General features: G+C 44.5%; 1 protein-coding gene across 1 annotated transcript in view; it reads left to right on the forward strand.

Moving 5' to 3' along the window:
• Positions 1–15465, forward strand: part of polr1a (RNA polymerase I subunit A) — a 29382-nt gene that overhangs the window by 11651 nt on the left and 2266 nt on the right. Inside the window, exons 20-33 of the mRNA XM_079268185.1 lie at positions 159–317; positions 1692–1790; positions 1892–2044; positions 4220–4302; positions 5816–5981; positions 7679–7802; positions 8171–8271; positions 8403–8602; positions 8910–9077; positions 9378–9513; positions 9813–9967; positions 10092–10221; positions 13066–13173; positions 14767–15051. Coding sequence (XP_079124311.1) covers positions 159–317; positions 1692–1790; positions 1892–2044; positions 4220–4302; positions 5816–5981; positions 7679–7802; positions 8171–8271; positions 8403–8602; positions 8910–9077; positions 9378–9513; positions 9813–9967; positions 10092–10221; positions 13066–13173; positions 14767–15051 — 2067 coding nt within the window. The remainder of the gene's footprint in view (positions 1–158; positions 318–1691; positions 1791–1891; positions 2045–4219; positions 4303–5815; positions 5982–7678; positions 7803–8170; positions 8272–8402; positions 8603–8909; positions 9078–9377; positions 9514–9812; positions 9968–10091; positions 10222–13065; positions 13174–14766; positions 15052–15465) is intronic.

Below are 15465 nucleotides of genomic sequence, written 5' to 3' on the forward strand. Positions count from 1 at the left end.
AACTGATCATTTTGGCCACTTGGGGGCAGCAGAAACAACAGTGTCTGCTGTTCTGCTGAGCCGGTAGTGCACAGTGGGTCTTTGCCGCTTTTCCCCTGAAAATAACTTCCTGCTGCGGCGTATGTAGTGCTCTTATGTTTTTCCTTGCCATGTCTCAGGCCCTCCAGGCAGCCTTCAACCTGCCCGCCAATGTGGATCAAGATGAGGCCCAGAGCCGCTGGCAGGATGCTCACCTCAACCCGGACCAGAAAGACTTCAGCATGGCCGACCACAAGTTCAAAGAAGTGGCCAACCAAGTGAACAACGACATCAACAAGGTAACCTGCCAGTACTACTAGAAGCACCACCATCACTACTACTACTACTGACAGTCAGTACAGCGAACGATGACTGACACACTCAATCCGAATGGCAGACATAATACCGGCATGGAGAAATGGAATAGAAGCACATCTTGTATGTTGTTTCCACCGCAGGATCTTTCCCCAAATTTAGTGTCTGTCATGGACCCCACTTTATGGCCCAGTCCCACTTTCTGTTAAAGTTGCAAATCACTGTATCCCCGTAAATATTGCTCCTATATTACACGGTAAAAGACGCGTTCAGTCATTCCCATCCAGCCTGTGCGTGTCTAGATCTGAGGGTGTCAGAAGTGTCTTCTTACCATTTAAAGCTCCTTCTCCACTGCGTCTCACGTAACTGCAACCTCAACTGAAGCGTTTATTTACACTTCAAGTCAGTTTTTTTTTCTGACAATACGCACGTGAACACGAAGTTGGTGCTCAATAGAAGGCACTGAACAATGTGTTTGTTGTAGCCCACCTGTGTGTCTGATGTTTGCATGAGTAAACAAGACTAACACAGTGACTGATCTACGTATGGAAATAGGCTATTATGTAAACATGTGTTCCAACGCCAACATCATAAAGCACGACTACGCCTGTGTCCCTTCTCGCATGTGTCTTCGTGACAAAAGATCATGTGGTGTGTGACAACCTGTGGCCGCACAGTCACGTAGAGTGAAAACCACATTGACCTTAAGACAGCAAGTTATGTCGTGTGAGCGGTGCAGCGATCTGAAGACTTTGAAAGCTGTGCAGTCACTGAAATCACTGCATGAGCTTGTTGCTACAGCACCGCTGTAGCCAGCATGTGTGTAGCGACGGCCCACATTTCCCATCATGCAGTGCTGGACTGAGTATTGTGTTGCTTTTGCTGTTTTACGTTCCGAAATGCAAATGTGATTTATTTGTATTGGTGTTAAGTCTGTAATGTGTCTGTTCAGACCATGATGGTTTATTGGTTATTTTTGGTTGTTATTTTTACGTTCACTATCAGTCAGATAGCTGTTGAGTCTCTGGAGACAAGCTACATTTATGAAAAGTATCGTACAGATTGTCTACGTAGCCATCAAACATACATGTCCCCTTTTTAATCCATTCATTACATCAGTCCAGCGGTTCCCCTAGATCTACTGTCTTGCAGGGGTGGTGAGCATGAGGTCCATAGACCTGTTTCATGGTGCACATTTTTAAGTAATAGCTGGTACGTTAAGGTAAACAATGCCTCTCAGGTGGTGCAGAGGCAGCGTCTGATGTTGCTGCATCGCCTCAGCCACCAGATTGATGTTGTTCGTTTCTTTCCGGGTTCTTCTTTTGACTGCTTTGTTTGCATCGCGTGTGTGTTTGTAGGTGTGCATGCCCGGCGGACTCCACACGTCTTTCCCAGACAACAACCTCCAACTGATGGTCCAGTCAGGAGCCAAAGGATCGACTGTAAACACCATGCAGGTACCTCCCCCACACGTCAATAAACCCAGATGAACCGAAGGCTATTAAACCAAAAATACCCTTACCCTGTGTGTGTGTTTGTGTGTGTGTGTGTGTTTCAGATTTCATGTCTACTGGGCCAGATCGAGTTGGAGGGCCGCAGGCCTCCACTGATGCCTTCTGGGAAGTCCTTGCCGTGCTTCCAGCCATATGACCCCGCCCCCAGTGCTGGGGGCTTCATTTCTGGAAGGTTCCTCACGGGCATCAAACCACAGGTACACGAGGAGAGCTGTGTTTGTGTTGTGTGGGGCAGTGGTTCTCAGCCTCTTTCCACGTCAACAAGACCCCTAAATTGGGCTGTGAGAGAGCTACAGAGTAGGTGAGAGTAATGTTGCACGGTGTATCGATACTAAAAAGGTACCGCGGTACCTGTACGTTAAAAACGATACGATTTTGCATATTTTTAGTATCGATACTTCATTAAAATTGGCGCGATCAGAGCGCACTCGCTGCTCTGCTCCCTGTCATGCTGCCTGCTCTTGTGGAAGTTTGAGTCTGTTCCACAGCGAGGAGGCCAGAGCACGTGTCCGGCTGCTTTGGACAGTCGACACGCTGCAACAATAAATCTACCAAAACTGGTTTACAATTAAAAGGAATTTAATCCACTGATGCAAGTACGATTACAGTTACACAATGGAGTAAATTACTCCTAAGAAATATTACAATATTAACCCACTTTGGAAAAAACTACCTCTGGTCCCAGGACACAGCCGTCCCAGACAACCACACGCTAAAAAGAGGCAGAAAAACACTTCCTATCTCCCGCCCTCATATCCCTTCGCAACTCCTCCCCTTCCGGCTATCTCAACTTCTGTTAGCTAACTTCCCTGTGCACTTCTGTAAACGCCTGTCTTCATGACTCTCTTTCCCTGAGCTCCTAGCACATTCAAAGACTGTCAGTTATTGCTTAATCCCTTCTATAATAATCCTTCAGTATAAACGTTAAACTTCTGCAACTTTGGCAAAAGCTTCATGTCTCAAATTCTACTTCTAGCTGCTTATCCTAAAACACTTGCTTATCTTAATTATGCATTTCCAAAACACTTATGTTTATGACTAATTATGAATTCGTAATTATGAATTATTAAACACTTTTATTATATCTACTGATCACACAGTTATTTGCTCAAATTTCTTACACACGCATTGACTGCAAGGGGGCGGGGCTGCCCAGCGCTCACACAGCAACAGGCAGCGCACTCACAGAGAGTGATCACAGGGGAGACATGCATCAAGGTCCGTGTACGTTTTGATAGTCTGGTTTACCGTTCAGTCGAAAAAACGACAATACGGAAATACCATGTTGTTCTCGTTTTTCGTTTCAAACCAAAAAACGGAAATGGGGTCCGTGTACACGGACCCCATTTCCGTCCACTGACATACAGAGACCCGTCTGCAAAACGTGTTTCAAAGCCACACAGACAAAGTGAGGCAACACGTCTAACACGGCAAAGCACCTTCAGACAGACACCCCCAACTTTCCAAAGAGTTCAAAGAACGACGGGTAAGCAAATGTGATTATAAACATGAACACCCCCAAGCTCAGCCATATACCGCTAACACGAGTAGCCGTAGCCTAGTTTGACAACAAGCCGATATGATCATGAGGTCACAATGCACACAAACGTGCACTAAATGAAACACAATTGATGCAAAATGGCTCCATGCTGGTGGAGCCTGAGGGTGGAGCTTGAGCTCATTATTTTTATTTTTAGTTAAGGAAAAAGAATTATTCCATGAATTAAGATAAAATATGAAGTGAAAATATCAAACTCACGATGCAAGTAAATGAAGCATTGTTTACCCACCCACTCCCACAGACAGTCAGACAGATGGCAGCAGAGTCAGCAGCAACACAGAGACGGAGTTCCCTTCAGCTGTGGTTGAAAGCCAGCGGAAATATGAGAGAGGCTCAAAAGATGCGAAGAGGTTAAACATTAATATTAATGCCATTTGTTAAGTGTTCAAAAAGCTGGGCAGGAACAAGCTGGTAAAAAAGGGAACCGTACAGATGTTTTATTTATTACTAGTATAGATAAATATACCAGGATCGTATTTGTGGTATTGTATCGAATTCTGGTATCGTATCATAAGTATCGGGTATCGTGATACTTATGGCAGGTATCGTATCCAAGTCATAATTCTGGTATCGTGACAACCCTAGGTGAGAGGCACACCACACCTTTCTAGCTAACCTGCTTTGCCAAGGCGATTTTTAAACGGCGGGGCCTGTAGCGATGTATCAGAGTAGTCACTCTTATGACTCTTGCTCACACTGGGCTCACTTAATGAATTAAATAGTGAAAATGAACGATTCCTCGATGCTGTGAATCTTGTTTCCATGTGGCTCATTTTCTCTCCTTTTCCGTGTGTGATGTCGTTGTGTTCAGGAGTTTTTCTTCCACTGTATGGCCGGCAGAGAGGGACTGGTCGACACAGCTGTGAAAACATCCAGATCAGGATACCTGCAAAGGTAACGTAAACCTCACCGCTCACTGAAGAAGGCTGCTGCCATCTTTAACGTGTTGTGTGCAAAGGCATTCAATTCCCATTTGGCGTGGTTCATGTTCTCAGTCTCTCTCTTTGAAACGGAGACACACTACGTTGCACTTCACTAGTTTACCTCATTTGCATGAATTATTTCAGTTTTCAGTTTCCCTTATCTTATCAGATCTGGTGCCCAAAGTATATGTAAAATTTATAGAGAACTGTGAGGTTGACTGCATTGTTCAAGGCAACGGATGAAGCAACCACTATTATGTGATCAGTGCGCTGGGAAGTAACCCAAATATTCAACTCAGTGTTGTTGAGCATTTGTGTAACTTAGATCACAGAAAGTTTGGATGTCTTTGATTTTGCAAATGTAGAAAGTTTGCAGCAGCGAACCCCACGCAGGAGATTCAGAGGAACCTAGCAGAATGATGACGTGCTGTACTGAGAAAATGGCGATGAAGCACATCAGCGTACACATTTCTGATTCAGGTCAAACCACAGGTGCATTTTCCACCACAGCTTGTGAGGCTGTAACAATGTGGTCTCCCGCCCCAATTCTATTCCAGTAGTGCTCACACCACGAGTTCAACATCTTCAATAACTCCAGAGCGTCGTAAAGTCCAAAAGTAAACTTTTATTGAGAAAAAGAAACTGTTGTAATAACTATTTCTGATAAAATGTTGTCAAACTAAATATTCCACATTCCATATTTGTGGGCGTTCAGCCTTTCTAAAACAACACAAAGGACCCACCTGTAAGGTATCAACGGGCGATCTAGCAGCAATTAAAGTCATATTCATTGAAGAAAGTTGATTCAGTAAAAAATCTGATGGATCAGTTTATTCTAGATAATGTTTTTTTTTTAACGGTAAGGGCTAAGAAAGACAGTATAGACCTACTCACATAAGGGTACTACTTCGTTCACACTGTTCATATAGCCTATCTCCCCCCACTACTGTGGGGAGAGGAGAAAGGGAGCACTCTCCCAGCATCAGCCCCCCCCCCCCCTTATGCTCGTACTCGCTAAAACGCAGCCGTGTCAAATTCAGTGCTTCCTCCTCCGTGGATGCCACTGGCCAAAATGGCTGCTACAGTGAAGGTGTAGTTCATGGGCCCCATGGTGCTCCATCATGGCCTCTGGGGATAAATATGTACTACACACACACACACACAAGGTTGTATGGGCTGAACCAGTGAGCAGCACTGTTACTTCACAGCTGCCATACACACATGTTCTGGGTCGTACAGTTTATTAGCCAAAGCTGGTCCAGTTGTTTATCAGTTTGAAGATTTGAGGTTCAGTAAAATAAATGATGATTATGTAACTGTGTAAAATCTGTCTGTTGTGAAGCTGAATCAGTGGAGCAAAGGGTCATGGTGTGAACCAGAGCAGGACCACCCTAGGGCGCTTTGTCCTCTCCTCCTACTGACCTTACCGCCCTTCTCTCGCTCTCTCGCTCGCTCTCTCCCTCCCTCCCTCCTCGCCTCTGCAGATGTGTCATAAAGCATCTGGAGGGCCTGGTAGTGCAGTACGATCTGACGGTGAGGGACAGCGATGGCTCCGTGGTCCAGTTCCTGTACGGCGAAGACGGACTGGATATCCCCAAGACTCCGTTCCTGCATCAAAAGCAGTTCCCTTTCATAGAGGACAACTATGAGGTAAAAACAGAGCAAAGCGCAGGCAGTGTTGTTTCTGTGAACGTGCCATGAATAATTACACGCACATCAATAATGCTGATGCTATTTAAATGCATTTTGTCATATTTTTCTGAGTGTAATGGCGGTATCTGTTTTTGGCTTTACTGGCTGCTGCGACCATTTGTTGGTTTTGGGCTTTTTGCATGACACACTGACCGTGGGGATGGAGTGCCTACCTCAAGCGAAGGAGTTCAAGTATCTCGGGGTCTTGTTCACGAGTGAGGGTAAGATGGAGGCATCTAATTAGGATGCCTCCTGGACGCCTCCCACTGGAGGTTTTCCAGGCACGTCCAACTGGGATGAGACCCCGGGGAAGACCCAGACCACGCTGGAGGGATTACATCTCCCAGCTGGCCTGGGAACGCCTCGGGATCCCCCAGAATGAGCTGGAACATGTTGCTGGTGAGAGGGTCGGCCTGCTTGGCTTGCTGCCACCGCGACCCGACCCCCGGATAAGTAGAGGAAGATGGATGGATTGTTGGATGGACACTGACCGTAACATAGTGGGTAAAGGTTAAACCACTGGCCACGTTCAACCACAGCTTGTGAGGAGTGTGAGAAAACACATGATTTCTGTTCCAGACAGCAGAGGTTTTAAACACAACTTAAACCTTAGAGTGCAGCTCAGCCAATGATGGAGCAACAGCTCCATGAGGACTAGTCCACAGTCCACAATATATCAGGGTGTAGAAAGATCGCAGCCGTGTCAAATTCAGTGCTTCCTCCTCCGTGGATGCCACTGGCCAAAATGGCTGCTACAGTGAAGGTGTAGTTCATGGGCCCCATGGTGCTCCATCATGGCCTCTGGGGATAAATATGTACTACACACACACACACATTAGGTGGCATGAGAGGAACTATTGGACAGCACGAATGTTCTGGGTCTCACCGTTTATTAGCCACAGCCTGACTCTTAGACCGCATGTCTTTTGAATGCCACTTGCTCAGAGAGGAACATTTTAGTGAGCGGTGCGACCCCCGTCTGTCATACCAGCGAGATCATCACTGAAATTGTTCTGGAAAAATGAAGGAAAACAGACCAGTCATCTCAGAGGCGTTAGCAAGTCTTTATGCTAAGCTAGGCTACTATGACCTGACCAGCAGATGGTTTGTTGCACAGATTCATCTGAGAAGCCGTCATTGGAAATTGTTTTGAAAGGGGCAGACACTTTAAAACATAAGTGACAGGTGATTGGATGAAGCGTCTGTCAATCAAACTCCGAACAAAGCGAGTTAGGAGAGTGAACAAGTTTTTCCATCGAGAAATATCAAATTTCTGATCTAAATCTCATGTTGATAAAAAACACTTTTAATCTTCCCACCATAGTATCAAACCATAGTGTGCTGTAATGACAAAAATAGTTTTACATTACAATTTTTCATTTTCCAGTGAGAAGTTCTTTGTGTTGTAGAACCATTGAGGGGCTGTTTTAGGAGTTCGGTGCAATGCCTGTGACACGTCCAATCCTCCCTCGCCAACTCCGTTTGTTTTTGATGTTGATTAACCCGCTCGACTCAAGTTCACACGAGTTCAAACTTAAATATTGAACATCAGAAAACATTGGTGCTCCAGTGTTTAAACACATCGATTCACAAACCATTTGGTAGAAAATGAAGGCAAACAGTAAAAAAATAAAAGCCACCCCCGTTCCTCTCAGGTCATCAAGAGGTCCCAGCGCCTGGACCAGGTTTTGGCTCGTCTGGACCCTCAGGCTGCCAATCAACACTTTGCATCTATCCAGCACTGGAGAGCAAAGAGAGAGGTGGCAGGTCCGCGGAGAGGTAGATGACGTTTACTTTGGCACTAACGTTATCTCATATATCTGCTGCACAGAGAGCTGTTGGATTTCTAATCAAGTTTGACTGACTAACTACACTTTAGTGTCCACTCATTTTAACGTTTGTTTGTCGTACTGAACGTTTGGTAATATATGTAATTCAGAACAGGAGTTTCTAAAATCCCATAAATCCCTTTGTGGTCTAAAATCCCACTGGTTCAGTAGCGGGTCAATAATGTCATCAGGACAATGCATGAATTGGACAATGAAATGTTGCATGCTATATTTGTAGCTGAATTTGTACTTGTATTGTATTTGTACTGAATATTTGTCGTGTTACATTTGTGTATATGTGTTTTAATCTCCCGTCAGGAGCGTTCTTGCTGTATTCTCAGAAGAAGCTGCCCAAACTGAAGCAGACGGAAGAACGAACAGCAACAGATGACTTCTGCAGAAATGCTGCTGAATCACAGGTATCAACATGTAGAAAAGATGTGACAGTTTCCTGGATGTTCACACACTCTCCAGCCTCAGTGCATACAGACCTCTGACCTTTTAACCTCCTCTGACCGAGCTGTGCTTCTGAACTCCGCTCCCTCCGCAGCTCTTCAAACAGTGGCGTTCTCTGGAAGAATCCAGCAGGTCAAAATACATCAGGAAGACGTCCCGCTGCCCCGAGCCCTCCCTGAGCCTGTTGAAGCCCGACGTCTGCTTCGGCTCGGTATCGGAAAACTTCCACAACATCACGGAGAATTACCTCCAGGGCGAGGACAGGAGGAGCCGAGACAGCGTGGACACCCACAGGTACAGACTGGGCGAAAAATACAAATTCTGTAAAATGTATGACAACTTAATGAAGCCGAGAAATGTTACGAACTCGCTCAACTCTCTCTCTCTCTCTCTCTCTCTCTCTCTTGCTCTCGCTCTCTCTCTCTCTCTCTCTCTCTCTCTGTCTCTGTCTCTGTCTCTCTGTCTCTGTCTCTCTCTCTCTGTCTCTGTCTCTCTGTCTCTGTCTCTCTCTCTGTCTCTCTCTGTCTCTCTCGCTCTCGCTCTCTCTCTCTCTCTCTCTCTGTCTCTCTCTCTCTCTGTCTCTCTCTGTGTGTGTCGTCAGCCTCCGGCAGCTGTTGCACTACAAGTGGCAGCGCTCGCTGTGTGATCCGGGTGAAGCGGTGGGTCTGCTGGCGGCTCAGTCCATAGGCGAGCCCTCCACCCAGATGACCCTCAACACCTTCCACTTTGCCGGCAGAGGAGAGATGAATGTCACTTTGGGAATACCCCGGTAACGTCTCCTCTCTTCCCCTTTTATGTACAGATGAACACATTATCTCGACTCTTAGAACAGGCGGAAAAATAAGAGTCGCATGTCGACTGTTGCGTCGGTCTCGGCTTTGGTTTCACCGAACAGGAAAAATAAATGTGTGAAGCAAAAGTTGTGGTATGAGCATGCGTGAGTAGAGTCTAATGTGTGACAGTTTGGAGCTCTGCAGATGTCCCGGCAGGACCGTTCTTGGACTTGCTTTCCTCATATTTATGTCCTCTTATGTCTCACTCTCTTGAAATCCGTCTACCTGTCTCGCAGACTGAGAGAGATCCTGATGGTGGCCAGCTCCAACATTAAAACTCCCATGATGAGCGTCCCAGTGCTAAACACCAAGAAAGCCTTGAAGAGGGCCAAGACACTCCGTAAGAAACTCACCAGAGTCTGTCTGGCTGAGGTAAGGATCTGCTTCTCTTGCCTCTTTTTGTATTCTTTCTTTTCCTTTTCTATTTTTCTCTTCAGCTCGTCTTTTATTTTCGTTGTGTGGTTTCTTTGGTGTTTTTCTGTTGTTGTTTCATGATGCCAGCACTTGTTCCTTTCTTCCCTGCTGTCTGTCTCCTCGTGCATTTGTTGTGATACTCATTGTGCTTTGAGATCTCCTCACCAGTGTGCTTTACACACACCTTTGCATTTGAGAGGTGTTGGGGAATTAAAAATAGGAACTCACCACAACTCTGTTCGTGTGCGTGGGAGCAGGTGCTGCAGAAGGTGGATGTGGTAGAAACTTTGCGGATCGAAGGTCACCAAAAGCTGCGGTCGTTCAAAGTGTCCTTCCACTTCCTGCAACAAGAACGTTACTGTGAGGATAAGCTGCTATCGCCCAAACAGATCCTCCGCTACATGGAAACTAGGTGTGTCAATCTGTCAGTCTCTCTGTGTGTGTGTGTGTGTGTTTGTTTGTGTTTGTGTTTGTTTGAGGGCTGTTACCAGAATCCAGTAAGAAATAACCTGATGTTAACTTGTTTGTCCTCCCAGATTTTTCCGTCTCCTGCTCGAAGCCATTAAGAAGCGCAGTGCCAAATTGGCGTCCATTGCCGTAGAAACAAGGAAGGCCACCCCCGGAGATAAGGACCATGATGGCGAGGGAACAGCTGAGCCAGCGGGGGTCTGTTTTTCATTGGCTTGCCTCTGTTTCAGTGTTCCCTACACTCTAAACCACTTCACCGTAAAATAACGGTAACTTACTGGCAGCAAGGACGCCAGTAATGTTTACGGTGAAAGTACCATAATTTGCTTTTACGGTATCTTACAGTATACTGTATTACGGTATGTGCTAGTGGGATAACTGGGTTTTACTGTGATTTTTGCGGTATATGCCAGAATGTTAGTTTATTTACAAAGGGTACCCAATCATTTTGCATTCATTTCCCATCAAATAAAAGAATAACAACATACATTCAATACATGTTGCAGTTTAATACGTGTTTTCAAGACAAATAATAAAGGGACATTTGTATTACATCACAAAACTCAAAATGTACTGCATATTTAGAAGAAAACAAATAAAACCTTTAATGACCGGCTTAACTGAACTCGTGAGGATAACCTCGGACCAGTAGCGCCGAGATCGAACAGTGGCCGATGGTATGCTACTGTTGTTCAGCAATATGTACTGAGAAGGTGCACAGCCTAGCTGCGTAACCGATACCCCCTCCCGTTGCTCTCGAAGCGCAGGGAGACGGCTTGTTCAATAACCTCTGACCTAGGTAACGAACGCACCCCCCAAAATCTACACGCGAGACCGTCTCAGTCCGCTTAGGGAGGCGAAAACCAGGATAACTTAATACCACTAACCACCGTCGTATCACTTATTTCAGGCTAAAACGTTGTGCTTTCCGACTGCCGGATATCAACGGATTTAGGTGTGTGTGTGTGTGTAATAGGTGTGGGAGGACTGGATGTACTCCAGGGTGGACCCGCTCTAGAGGGCCACCGCTGGAGGAGGAACCCCGTGTGGTTGGGAACCTTGCTTGGTTATTAAGGGCAGCTTCAGGACCCTGGCCCTAACACCCTTAACCCTAAATACCAATCTAATCCCTACTGTTTCCTAATACACTTCAGCTAATGTCTAAACATTATTAACCAACACTGCAACATCACATATGATACATAAGCAGAGCTACAAAATCAATCTGAGCCAATCCAGATAAATTACATTAAATTACAGTCATTTAGCAGACGCTTTTATCCAAAGCGACTTACAATTCAGAGTCTATCACATTTCTACACTGTAGGCACAACTACGGGATAGTAAATCACAACATTAATAAACAACACCATCTTAACCGTAGCTTGTAGCAGCAATGCCATTCAAATCACAATGTCTAAAGAATTTACGACTGTCAGCTGATCCCAGAGGAAGAGCACCCTCACCTTGAGGAGACTGCGAGGGCCCCACCAGAGCAACACTGGACTTTGGTTGGAATGCACAAAATACAAACTAGTTTTATTTGGTTTTTACAAAAGGTTTAGAAAAAGGTTACAAAAATGAATAATAAAAAAATTGAAATAAGAGATCATATAAAATGTCAAAAGCACTACGCTCACAAGGAACCAAGTTCACCCAAAAACCCCAAAAGAGCCAAGAGCCCCGATCCTTTGTTGTCTCCCCATATTTGTACCCTTCTCCTTCGCGCTTTCTGCAACCTCCGGGTAGACAACAGATCATTCTTAAATCATTGGACAAGACAGTTCTCATAGTCTTATCACCTCTGACAGGCCTACTTTTTAAGTTGAACACGTTCCTGCTAGCTACTATTGTTCAGCGGTATGTACCTGTCCCTGGAGTCCTATGCCAGTACTTTTCCAACGGCGCACTATTTGCTGAAGTGGTCGTCCACTGTCAGACTTGATGGATATGCACATTTAATGTAAATTGGTTTGATTCACGAACAGTGATGTCGTAAATGTATTTTTTTTACTTTATTGACAAAGTAGCGCAGCGTCTTAAATAAAGGAATGCATCCATTTTATCTCGTCCATTTTCATGGACCACAATGGACTAACGTTCAACACTAAAATGAGTTTGATCTGGTGTTAATGTTGCTCCTGGGATAACACACGCATAACGTTTCTGTTCATTTAACTTAACTATTCATCGTCTTGAACACGTCGGCGATTTCTGGTCCCCTCTCCATTTTGATAATCGTCCCGTTTGCGGTCCTACAGTCGGTTTAATAAGAGCACAAGTTAGGTTACTAATGTTACATCTCAACACTAATTGGTGATGAACTTTATTTATGTTAACTTGTTATGCTGTTAGCTAGCTAACCTTTCTAAGGCTAATTGAGCTCGAGCTAGCTAATGTCACAAAGCTAACGTTACAGAGCTAGCTCCGCCAATGTTAGCAACCTAATGTAATGAAACAGACAAAGTATAACATCTGAGATGTTAACGCTTCAATAATCATGAAGACAAAACAATACTGGGGACTAAGCGTAAGTTACATCGGCTCCTCGGTTGATCTCCACATGGCTGTGCTCGGCAGGATGAACTGAAGCAGTGCTCCAAAGTCACGTTCAGGAGCAGTCGGTCACGTCTTGTCACTCAAAAATGACTTGTAGGCAATGAGCAGTTTGAACAATGACAAATATTCTATCATTACAGATACATTAACCTACAATAGACAGTACGATGTAGATGGATTGTGATTCACTGAACTTGTATAGAGAAGAGTATATCCACCACTTCACAGAAAATATTGTATTATGCTGATTAATTACAGTAGTCTGCTGTTATGGTTAACTGAAGGCATTAACTGTTAATTTTCATGCAAGGGATGAACATTTAACTGTATGTTACCGTTATTATGAAATACCGTTTTGAATCCACTGTAAATTTTCATTACAGTGAATGTGATATTTTGGATAAGTGTAGTCGCTCGTGTTGTGCATGTTTTTACCTGAATGTTTCTTTCTTTCTTTGGAAATCCTTGTCGTGTACTCGTCAGTTGGATGACCGGGAGGAAGAAGTGGAGCGAGAGGTTGTTGATGACCAGGCGAACGAAGGAGACGCCGATGCTTCAGACGCCAAGCGAAAAGACAAACAGGAGGAGGAGGTATGAAGACGGGTGAAATAGTTTGTGTTATATGCCAATATCGTGTAAAAGCACAACCCCTTGATGTTCCCGGATTTGGAAAGCTCTGACGTCTCTTGAAAAATTGAGGGATAACCAAAGTTATTAAAGTTCATCATCATGAATGTGTGTACCAAATATGTCAGTACTTCCGGTTGTTGTTACACCCAGAGCATGGTGGCACCAGAGGAAATATATCACCAAGTTTATTAGAATACTATGAATGTCTCTGCATCATTTTGTGCCAATCCATTTCGTAGATGTAAAGAAATGTATAATTATACAGAGGAAAAGTCAGGTGATCACCAGATCAGTAAGACTCCTCCTCTGGGGACCATGAACAGGCCATTCTTAACGTGGCCTAAACTAGCGTGGCTAACAATCTGAAGAAGCTGTTATTTCTGACAGAAACAGTCTAGACTGCTGCTTGAATTCCCTCTTCTTTTTTTTCTCTTTTTTTTTTACATTTCTCGTTCTGAGCAGTGTATCAAGTACCTCTTTTCTTCCTCTTCACACAGGAGGCGATGCTTTCGTGTATCTTTGTTTGATATCATACTAGAGCGAGTGGATAAATAGGGTAACTGCTAATCTAGTAATGTAATTGGAGGTACTATGTGCTCTATGTATGAACAGTATATACCGTATATATGTTTTTTTTAATTTAAAAAAATGTTTTCCTCAAATAAATCCCCCTTTTAAATGACTAGTTCAGCATCTTGGAAAATATTCTAATTATCTTTCTTTCCAGTGGTTGGATGAGAATATTGATACCACTCTCACATCTGTGCAGCCGTGTCAAATTCAGTGCTTCCTCCTCCGTGGATGCCACTGGCCAAAATGGCTGCTACAGTGAAGGTGTAGTTCATGGGCCCCATGGTGCTCCATCATGGCCTCTGGGGATAAATATGTACTACACACACACACACACACACACACACACACATTAGGTGGCATGAGAGGAACTATTGGACAGCACAAATGTTCTGGGTCTCACAGTTTATTAGCCACAGCCTGTCAAGTTGTTCACTTTGAAGATCTGAGGTTCAATAAAATAAAATACCCTTTAACCCTCTAAGTGTAGAAAAATATATATATAAACTATTGACATTTTTACAACCTCTACTTAGTCTCTCCTGTCCTCTCCTCAATGTGTACAGCAGCCTGCAGTTCATCAAGGTTTCACAGAATTTCTTGTGACTGTTGATCTCATGGCTTCATAGTTACGCTGAGAAACACTGAATGGAATGCTTTTTACAGGATCTGGTTAAAGCAAAAGGTTTATTTGGGTGAAATTTTATATAAAATGTTTTCATGAAATATTATCGTTGGTCGCACATGATGTGTTCAAGGACCGTCGGAAAGATGATAATCTGACAATAATGATGGTTCTTACGGCTTCTGGCTAAAACGAACAGTGTAGCTTTGGCCATTGTTTAAAGAAAACATGCTTTCAATCCCGGCAGCGGGTTTTTGGGTTCAGAGGGTTAAACCATAATTAAAAACATGACAAATCTAGCACCAGCGCAGTTTTGCCATTTTAAAACCATTAAGTCCCATCTCTGTTTGCCTCTGCAGGTGGACTATGAGAGCGAGGAAGAGGACCGAGCTGACGATGCCGAGGATAAAGAAGATCAGGGGGAGGACGAAGGGTTGGGGGTGGAAGAGGAGGAGGAGACCACGCCGGAGGTGCCCCAGCCAGAGCCTGCGAGAGTGAGAGCGAAGAAGAGGATGAAACGAGCAGTAAGAGGGGGAGGAGACGGAGAGGAGACGTTGGATCAGATGAGGATGAATTTGGTTCTGGAGTCCAACCCGGCGATAGAGAGGTATCGCTACGATCTACAGCACGAGCTCTGGTGTGAGGTGAGTGTGTACGTGTTACGAGAGCCGCGCTTCAGAAGTTCCCGTTAATGTTTAGTTTTGGGAAAACTTTTCAAGGAACTAAAAGGTTCCTTCAGCCCATTGTTGTCTGTGAAGACTCACAAAGATTAGGAAAATGAGTCCGCTGACGTATGAAAAAGCAACATGACGGGATGAAGGCCGCTGGTAAAGGTAAACGCACTGCGGTTCAGTTTGCCTGAAAGTTTCATCCAAAAAACAGACTTAAGTCAAATTACCTATGGTTTTTTTTTTTTTTTTCTCACTGTTTTCCGAATGTCCGTCCGTCCGGTCCGTTCCCGGGAACTTCTTCACATTTGGCACAAATGTCCACCAAGAATCCATACGCTAATTACGACAATTTCACACAAATGTGATGACATTTTGGACATGGATGTA

This window comes from Melanostigma gelatinosum, assembly GCF_949748355.1.
Source record: "Melanostigma gelatinosum genome assembly, chromosome: 5".
Classification (NCBI taxonomy): Eukaryota; Metazoa; Chordata; class Actinopteri; order Perciformes; family Zoarcidae; genus Melanostigma; species Melanostigma gelatinosum.